At 38.9% G+C, this 9791-nt stretch overlaps 1 protein-coding gene across 1 annotated transcript; it reads left to right on the plus strand.

The window, feature by feature from the left end:
- Positions 1 to 3580: 3580 nt before the first annotated feature.
- LOC133562316 (hepcidin-like) lies at positions 3581 to 5091 on the plus strand. The gene is made up of 3 exons (XM_061916397.1): positions 3581 to 3784; positions 3862 to 3933; positions 4885 to 5091. Exons 1-3 carry the CDS (start codon positions 3698 to 3700, stop codon positions 4981 to 4983), a joined length of 258 nt encoding a protein of 85 aa, XP_061772381.1. The 5' UTR covers positions 3581 to 3697; the 3' UTR covers positions 4984 to 5091.
- The last annotated feature ends 4700 nt before the right edge of the window (positions 5092 to 9791 follow it).

Here is a 9791-nt window from a genome sequence, read left to right on the forward strand (position 1 = left end):
CCAGTACTCTGGAATGCCCTCCCGGTAACAGTTCGAGATGCCACCTCATTTAAGTCTCACCTTAAAACTCATTTGTATACTTTAGCCTTTAAATAGACTCCCTTTTTAGACCAGTTGATCTGCCGTTTCTTTTCTTTTTCTCCTATGTCCCACTCTCCCTTGTGGAGGGGGTCCGGTCCGATCCGGTGGCCATGTACTGCTTGCCTGTGTATCGGCTGGGGACATCTCTGCGCTGCTGATCCGCCTCCGCTTGGGATGGTTTCCTGCTGGCTCCGCTGTGAACGGGACTCTCGCTGCTGTGTTGGATCCGCTTTGAAGTGGACTCTCGCGACTGTGTTGGATCCATTATGGATTGAACTTTCACAGTATCATGTTAGACCCGCTCGACATCCATTGCTTACCTCCACTCCAAGGTTCTCATAGTCATCATTGTCACCGACGTCCCACTGGGTTATTATTGTCACCGATGTCCCACCGGGTGTGAGTTTTCCTTGCCCTTATGTAGGCCAACCGAGGATGTCCTAGTGGTTTGTGCAGCCCTTTGAGACACTAGTGATTTAGGGCTATATAAGTAAACATTGATTGATTGATTGATGATATAATTGGTGCAAAGGTTTAATATTTGTGTAAAGGCATATTTCCCATGCCTTTACTGTGTATATAATTGAACTATGTTCATGTGGGTGTTCACAATATTTTGTGCAAAGGACATTTCAAAATTTTTGGAAGTTTATATTTATATTGTACTTGACATTGCTTATAGCAGTGGTTCTCAAATGGGGGTACGCGTAACCCTGGGGGTACTTGAAGTTTTTTTTAAATATTCTAAAAATAGCAACAATTCAAAAATCCTTTATGAATATATGTTTTGAATAATAATTCAACAAAATCTGAATGTAATTTCATAAACTGTAAAAAGAAATGCAACAATGCAATATTCACTGTTGACAGCTAAAACATTTTTGTGGACATGTTCCATAAATATTGATGTTAAAGATGTCTTTTTTTGTGAAGAAATGTTTAGAATTAAGTTAATGAATCCAGATGGATCTCTATTACAATCCCCAAAGAGGGCAATTTAAGTACCCGGGCGGTATAGCTCTGGTGGCCGTGCCAGCTATTTGAGGGTTCCAGGTTCGATCCCCGCTTCTGCCATCCTAGTTAATGCAGTTGTGTCCTTTGGTAAGACACTTTACCCACCTGCTCCCAGTGCCACCCACAGTGGTTTAAATGTAAATTAGATAATGGGGGGTTGCCCACATATGCGATCCTCACCAAGGTTTCTCATAGTCACTGTCACCGACGTTCCACTGCGGTGCGTTTTTCCTTGCCTTTATGTGGGCTCTGTACCGAGGATGTCGTTGTGGTTTGTGCAGCCCTTTGAGACACTTGTGATTTAGGGTTATATAAATAAACATTGATAGATTGATTTCACAACGTAAAGTGCTTTGAGTCACTAGAGAAAAGCGCTATGTAAATATAATTCACTTCACTCCTTCTATGTGTAGAAATCTGTGTTTATAATTGAATCACTTGTTTATTTTTTAACACGTTTTTGGTTATTCTTATATCTTATTTTCCAAATAGTTCAAGAAAGACCACTACAAATGAGCAATATTTGACATAGTGCTGTATTTTACTTCTTTATCAGTTTTTTTCAACCCAAAATGCTTTGCTCTGATAAAGGGGTACTTGAATTTAAAAAAAAAGTTCACAGGGGATACATCACTGAAAAAAGGTTGAGAACTACTGGCTTATAGGTTTAGGAACGATAAGTTTTCAACTCTAACCTAAACCCTTTCGATCTGCAACATTTTTATTTTTTTTTCACATTTTCAACCTATTTATGTAAACTGTTTGTTTGTTGACCGAAGAACAATAAACTTGAAACTTGAATGACGATAAAAGTGTCACAACTTGGCTTGGACATGGATTGTTACTTCGATGCAGATGAGGATCAGCACGAGTGAGGTGTGGACGTGAGTACGTGACATTTATTTAATAAACAAACAAACAACAATGGAGGTACAAAACTTGGCTACACAGTACAAACGTGAAACAAAAACACCTGCTCGATGGCATGAAATGATGGACATAAACTAAAGGACTTTGCACAAAAACAATTGGCTATGAACTATAAACAAAGACTTACTTGGACAAAATGAACAGCATAGCAAGGCATGAAGCAGATAAACGAGGGCGTGAAGGAGGTGCAGCATGGGTAGCATGTGTGAAGATCCCAATCCAATCCAATCCACTTTATTTATATAGCACATTTAAACAACAATAACGTTTCCAAAGTGCTGCACAGCCATGTTAAAAACAATTGTAAAAAAAATTAATAAATAAATAAAATAAAATAAAAAAAGTATATATATATATATTATGCTCCAACCAATGACTGAATAAAAACAAAAAATAAATAAATATAAAACCAATAAAAACAATATAAAACAAAAATGATTAAAAACTATTTTAAAGGGTAAAATCAATTAAAACAGTAAAATAGAAATCAAAGTGTATAAAAAAACACAGAGGACAACAGAGGACCACACAACTCACGTAGTGTTAAAAGCCAAAGAATAAAAGTGGGTCTTAAGACGAGACTTAAAACACTCCACTGTGGAAGCAGTTTGAACATGGAGCGGCAGAGTGTTCCAGAGCTTAGGGCCGACCACAGAGAAGGCCCTGTCTCCCCTGGTCTTAAGTCCGATCTTGGGCACCACGAGCTGGAACTGGCTCTCGGACCTCAGAGGGATGTAAATTGAGGTGCCAGTCCATGTAAAGATTGAAAAAAAACCAGCAATGTTTTAAAATCAATTCTAAAATGAACAAGGAGCCAGTGCAAACTCTAAAGAATTTGTGTTATATGCTGGCGTTTCCTGGCCCCTGTTAAAAGTCGTGCTGCCGCGTTCTGGACTAACTGCAACCGGGAGAGAGCTTTTTGGCTAATGCCAGCATAAAGTGCATTGCAGTAGTCCAGGCCACTTGAAATAAAAGCATGCACGACTTGTTCAAAAAGGTTAAAAGATAAAAACGGTTTAACCTTTACTAAAAGACGAAGGTGATAAAAACACGATTTTAAAACGCCATTGACTTGTTTGTCTAGTTTAAAATCGCTGTCTATAGGACGAAGACAAGAAAAAGAGTGACTCAAATAGCTATGATCATTAGTGAAAACAGGTGTGAGGCTGAGAACAGGGACGTGACAGGTGGAAACTAATGAGTTGGCATGGAGACGAAAACAAACCAGGAAGTGCCAAGACAGAACTAAATGTCCAAAATCAAAACATGACAAAACAAAACATGATCCATAGGTGTGACAAAAAGGAAGTCTATGTCTGAGTCTATTATTGTTTACTGCAATATCTGCTTCTTTTGGTGAAAATCTAGGCTGCATGAAATAAAAAATAAAAAAATGGCCCTCCCTGGCTACGGTTGCCGGTAAGTGGTTGGCACCTTTGAATTGATGTCCTAGTCACTGTCAACATTGCCTGAGTCAAAGCCAGAGAAATCCCCCTAGTCAGTTCCAGGCAAGGATCAAGGCAAAGTCCATCGTAGAAGTGGATAAATACTGCGAGCGGTGCGCAGATATACTGATATCGAATGGGGTAAACTCATCCGAGCTGAACCATAAAACAACTGACACTAGAAATTGTTGCGTTCTTGACCATTTAAACCGCCTGCATTCTCAAAAATGAAGACACTCAGCTTTGCCATTGCAGTCATCATTGCTCTTTCATTTATTTTAATTCAGGAGAGCTACTCTTCGCCTTTTGCTGAAGTAAGTGCAAGATCCCGATGCGCGATGACCTACAAATTTTCTATCACAACTCTGAGATATTCTTCTTTCTTAAATAGGAGGAAGGTGTAGCAGCAGCGAGAAGCGGCGCCGATGTTGAACATTTCGAGATGCCAGTAGACGAACCAAAGGTAGGCTGGGATTATTGAACACAGTGGAGTGTTTTAAGTCTCGTCTTAAGACCCACTTTTATTCTTTGGCTTTTAACACTACGTGAGTTGTGGGGTCCTCTGTTCTCTGTTGTCCTCTGTGTTTTTTATACACTTTGATTTCTATTTTACTGTTTTAATTGATTTTACCCTTTAAAATAGTTTTTAATCATATTTGTTTTTATATTGTTTTTATTGGTTTTATATTTATTTATTTTTTGTTTTCATTCAGTCATTGGTGGAGCATAATATATATATATATATATATATATATATATATATATATATATATATATATATATATATATATATATATATATATGTAGGTGTGGGAAAACAATCACAAGACTACTTCATCTCTACAGATCTGTTTCATGAGGGGTTCCCTCAATCATCAGGAGATTTTAATGGAAGCATTCACATACAATGGTTTATATAGAGCACAGAGTGGGTGGGTACAAGCAGGCGTAGGGGTGTGGTGATTGGCTCATGTGTTACCTAGGAGGTGTTTCCGTTTGTGATGATTGAGGGAACCCCTCATGAAACAGATCTGTAGAGATGAAGTAGTCTTGTGATTTTTTTCCCACATACATATATTGCACTCTACCACGGTATCGAGCACTATTCTCTGGATAATCCAATCAAGACATATATATATATATATATATATATATATATATATATATATATATATATATATATATATATATATATATATATATATATGTATATATATATATATATATATACTTTTTTTTATTTTATTTTATTTTATTTATTAATTTTTTTACAATTGTTTTTAACATGGCTGTGCAGCACTTTGGAAACGTTATTGTTGTTTAAATGTGCTATATAAATAAAGTGGATTGGATTGGATAGAATAGAACGATAAATGTCAAATAACCATTCTAATTTCATGTAATATCTGCACAGCTTACACTGAAATTCAAGCGCAATGCTAGAGATTGCCGCTGGTGCTGTAACTGCTGCCGTAAAGAGCCGGGATGGTGTGGTGTCTGCTGCGACTGGTGATTCCTTGAAATGAGTGCTGTCGAGACGCCAACGTCGTGTGCTTCCTGCAGCCACTGTTGATTCCTGGAAATGATGATTCCTGTTGATGATTCTAATAAACCTGGATATATGCAAAGGGTTGTTTCTCAATGATTTTTTTTCATCAGACCAATTAGTGAAGTTATTTAAATAATCATTGTTGTGTGGAGAATAGGTTATGTTTCGGTGCGGGTGTTGTTGGTCAGAATGGGCAGACAAAATGCAGGTAAAATGTGTTTCATAACAAAACATAGTGCTGCAGGGAAGTGCACAGAAAAGGCTGAACAAAAAGCATCGGGAAACCTATGCAACATGGAGGTACAAAGCACATTGAAGATACTGTTTGATTTTAGCAAAGACAGTTCTGCAGAGTACTCATGGAAGCCGGGCAATCACTTGCTGTTACAGGCAGATACAGTCACGATCAAAAGTTTACATACACTTGTAAAGAATCAATCAATCAATCAATGTTTACTTATATAGCCCTAAATCACTAGTGTCTCAAAGGGCTGCACAAACCACTACGACATCCTCGGTAGGCCCACATAAGGGCAAGGAAAACTCACACCCAGTGGGACATCGGTGACAATAATGACCCAGTGGGACGTCGGTGACAATGATGACTATGAGAACCTTGGAGAGGAGGAAAGCAATGGATGTCGAGCGGGTCTAACATGATACTGTGAAAGTTCAATCCATAATGGATCCAACACAGTCGCGAGAGTCCAGTCCAAAGCGGATCCAACACAGCAGCGAGAGTCCCGTTCACAGCGGAGCCAGCAGGAAACCATCCCAAGCGGAGGCGGATCAGCAGCGCAGAGATGTCCCCAGCCGATACACAGGCGAGCAGTACATGGCCACCGGATCGGACCGGACTCCCTCCACAAAGGAGAGTGGGACATAGAAGAAAAAGAAAAGAAACGGCAGATCAACTGGTCTAAAAAGGGAGTCTATTTAAAGGCTAGAGTATACAAATGAGTTTTAAGGTGAGACTTAAATGCTTCTACTGAGGTGGCATCTCGAACTGTTACCGGGAGGGCATTCCAGAGTACTGGAGCCCGAAATGAAAAAGCTCTATAGCCCGCAGACTTTTTTTGGGCTTTGGGAATCACTAATAAGCCGGAGTCCTTTGAACGCAGATTTCTTGCCGGGACATATGGTACAATACAATCGGCAAGATAGGATGGAGCTAGACCGTGTAGTATTTTATACGTAAGTAGTAAAACCTTAAAGTCACATCTTAAGTGCACAGGAAGCCAGTGCAGGTGAGCCAGTACAGGCGTAATGTGATCAAACTTTCTTGTTCTTGTCAAAAGTCTAGCAGCCGCATTTTGTACCAACTGTAATCTTTTAATGCTAGACAAAGAACATAATGTCATGGCTGTCTGGAGTTTCCAATGATTTTTACAACTCTTATTTTTTGTGAAGGAGCGATTGGAGCATCAGGGAAGCGCACAAAGAAGGCTAAACAGTCACAAAAGCGTAGGGAAAGCTTTGCAACATGGAGGTACAAAGCACCGTGATCCAAAAGAAGTCAGACAGTAAAAAAGGGGAGTGGAAAAAAAAAAAGAGTACTGGACAGGAAAATATACACATAAAAAGACTCTAAAAATAAATCATGAATTGATTAACGTGGACCCCGACTTAAACAAGTTGAAAAACGTATTCGGGTGTTACCATTTAGTGGTCAATTGTACGGAATATGTACTGTACTGTGCAAACTACTAATAAAAGTATCAATCAATCAATCAATCAAAGTCCAAACTTTCGTTCATGACACTATTTAAGTGTAAAATTACTGCGTCCATTCCATTTATCTCACACCCGTCCACATTGGTTTTTGAATTGCTGCAGTACAGTGAAATCATATCTCAATTTTATTGGGAAATAATATTTTTTTAATATTATACCAGGTTGGATAGGCTCCAGCACCGCCCCACGACCCTGAAAGGGACAAGAGGTAAAAAATGGAGGGATGGATGTTCTTTAAATGGTCAATGCCCCTTTAAAAACACCAAATAATCTCTCGCAATACAATCCACCAGTACTATAACAGGCCATGTAGTGTTTCCTATATTACTTAGTGAAAACATGCTATAATTATAATGCTCTCATAATGGATGTTATTGCTGTTCTAGCAAAGTTCCCAGAATTGTTTCACAAAGTTTTGCATTATTAAACAGGATTAGCCTCCGAAAAGATGAACATTCTGCTGTACAGTACATACAACGTTTACTGGCACAAAGAAACAATATCATGGGGGTTTGGAGGCGATTATCAAAACATGAGGCTACTTGTGGGACTGGATGTTGTTTCTCAGAGGCCAAATTACCGTATAATCACTGGGAATATTTCATACGGTGGATTTAGTAGCAATTAGGCTGTCATACATCTGTTCATTTGTTAAAATTAAAGTTTGTAGGGATCCAAAATGAGTTAGGAAAGAGAGGATAGACTTAAATCTAAGCACACACACGGGGACAGACGGGGTCAGTGACCAAGACCATGGCGAGACCGGTCGATGAGTATGAGCTTCCCGACTTGTTTTCATTTCGAGACGCCACCTCAGTAGAAGCATTTAAGTATCACCTTAAAACTCATTTGTATACTCTAGCCTTTAAATAAACTCCCTTTTTAGACCAGTTGATCTGCCGTTTCTTTTCTTTTTCTCCTATGTCCCACTCTCCCTTGTGGAGGGAGTCCGGTCCGATCCGGTGGCCATGTACTGCTTGCCTGTGTATCGGCTGGGGACATCTCTGCGCTGCTGATCCGCCTCCGCTTGGGATGGTTTCCTGCTGGCTCCGCTGTGAACAGGACTCTCGCTGCTGTGTTGGATCCGCTTTGGACTGGACTCTCGCGGCTGGGTTGAATCAATTATGGATTGAACTTTCACAGTATTATGTTAGACCCGCTCGACATCCATTGCTTTCGTCCTCTCCAAGGTTCTCATAGTCATCATTGTCACAGACGTCCCACTGGGTGTGAGTTTTCCTTGCCCTTATGTGGGCCTACTGAGGATGTCGTAGTGGTTTGTGTTGTGGTTTGTGCAGCCCTTTGAGACACAAGTGATTTAGGGCTATATAAGTAAAAAATTGATTGATTGATTGAATATGGATCGAAATGAAAGGCACGTGTGTCATGATCCGTAGTCCGGATCATGTTTTTGTGTTTTTTGCTTGTTTTGGACTCCTTTGATTCCTGTTTGTTCTGGTTGCCATGGTTATTCATTGTGTTCACCTGCCCCTTATTAGTGCTCGCCCACTCAGCTAATCAGAGGCAGTATTTAAGCTTGTCTTTGCCAGTCAGTCGGCCTGGCGTCATTGTTCGATTCATGCCGTGTCCACATAAGTGTTATTGGTTTCATGCCACAGTTTCATACTAAGTGTTTAGCTTCTATGTTTCCTGCGTTAAGTTTTTTTGTTCATTAGCTTCTCGTGTGATCGGCACACTTTTCTTTTGTTTGGTTCCTGTCCTGTCTGATGTGTGGGATTAATTGATGAATAAACATGTTCCTACCTTCTACCGTTGTCCGGAAAAGACCGTTTGCATCCTGGAAGAACAATCCTCGCAGAAGGCTACGACCCCCCCCCCATGACAATGTTACCATAAAAACACAAGCTAAAGCAAATAAAAAAGATTTGGGAGCTAATAAAAATAGTCTCCTGAGGATTTAATGATGTTCAGTCACATTTCAATGACGTGCAAGTTTGGATCAATATGAAATCACAAAACTCCATTTGTCCCTTTGCAGCTTTGTTTATTTTTTTGGGAGGACAAAAACACAAACACATCTAAAATCCATCCATCCATCCATTTTCTACCGCTTGTCTCTTTCGGGGTCGCGGGGAGTGCTGGGGCCTATCATTATATTACATGTTTTTGCATTGAATCGTTTTGTTATCTAATTGTTGCTGTTGGTTTATGTCTCAATCAGTTAGTTAACAAAATTACTCAAAAGGTTTCTCCTCACTTTCAGAAAATGCTCAAAGTGGGATAAGGAAAAAGTTATCACATTTTGGAACTGATGCCTGTTATGAGTCCCTGCATTTATTTTTGCAATAATCCTGACCTAAACCTTGGTGATAACCTTTGAGATTACCAAGTGTAAGACAATCGGCCTCAAAAAAATGTTTTTCTCTAATGCCATAACCAAGCTGAACTCTTATAGGCACTGATTATATCGTTTAGCACCTCTCTGTGTGCAATTCTTACTTTCCACCCACAATCTGAACACTTCTGTATGTATGTACAAACGTATATGGTATAATAGTATTATATATTGTATATATATATATTGTATATGTATGGGGGTGGGACCTAATAAGTTTACTTCTTCCCACTCCCTTTTGAGCCAATCTTGACATCTACAAAAGATTAGTCACATGTAATGTTTTCAATGTAGGTGTAAAAATGATGTATCTATATATATTTTTTGTATTTTATGTCATTCTCTTGTTTTGTTTGCATGGCTCAAAATAAACCATTCATTCATTCATATTTATTTACTGTAAACAACACAGTGAACTTTATCAGGACTGGACTGTGCACCTTACATCCTTTTGCACTATTTTTCTTTGTCTTTTCTTCCTATGTTTTGCGTATTTTGTAGTCTTTCGCACTGATACTGGAGTTGCTTTTGATCTCATTGTACCTGCGTATAGTGACAATAAAAGGCATTCTATTCTATTATATTCTATTTTATTCTACATGCTTTCAAACTATTTTACAAGGTTCATCCTATTAATTTGTAGATAAGTTATATATAATTATTTAATACAACGGAAATCAAG

Source organism: Nerophis ophidion, linkage group LG11, assembly GCF_033978795.1.
Source record: "Nerophis ophidion isolate RoL-2023_Sa linkage group LG11, RoL_Noph_v1.0, whole genome shotgun sequence".
Taxonomy (NCBI): Eukaryota; Metazoa; Chordata; class Actinopteri; order Syngnathiformes; family Syngnathidae; genus Nerophis; species Nerophis ophidion.

What these genes read in the sequence shown, in the direction of transcription:
- LOC133562316 (XM_061916397.1), top strand. Translation starts at nt 3,698, where the DNA reads ATGAAGACACTCAGCTTTGCCATTGCAGTCATCATTGCTCTTTCATTT. An exon ending in ACTCTTCGCCTTTTGCTGAA is followed by an intron (nt 3,785 to 3,861) that starts GTAAGTGCAAGA and finishes TTTCTTAAATAG; the next exon opens with GAGGAAGGTGTAGCAGCAGC. An exon ending in TGCCAGTAGACGAACCAAAG is followed by an intron (nt 3,934 to 4,884) that starts GTAGGCTGGGAT and finishes ATATCTGCACAG; the next exon opens with CTTACACTGAAATTCAAGCG.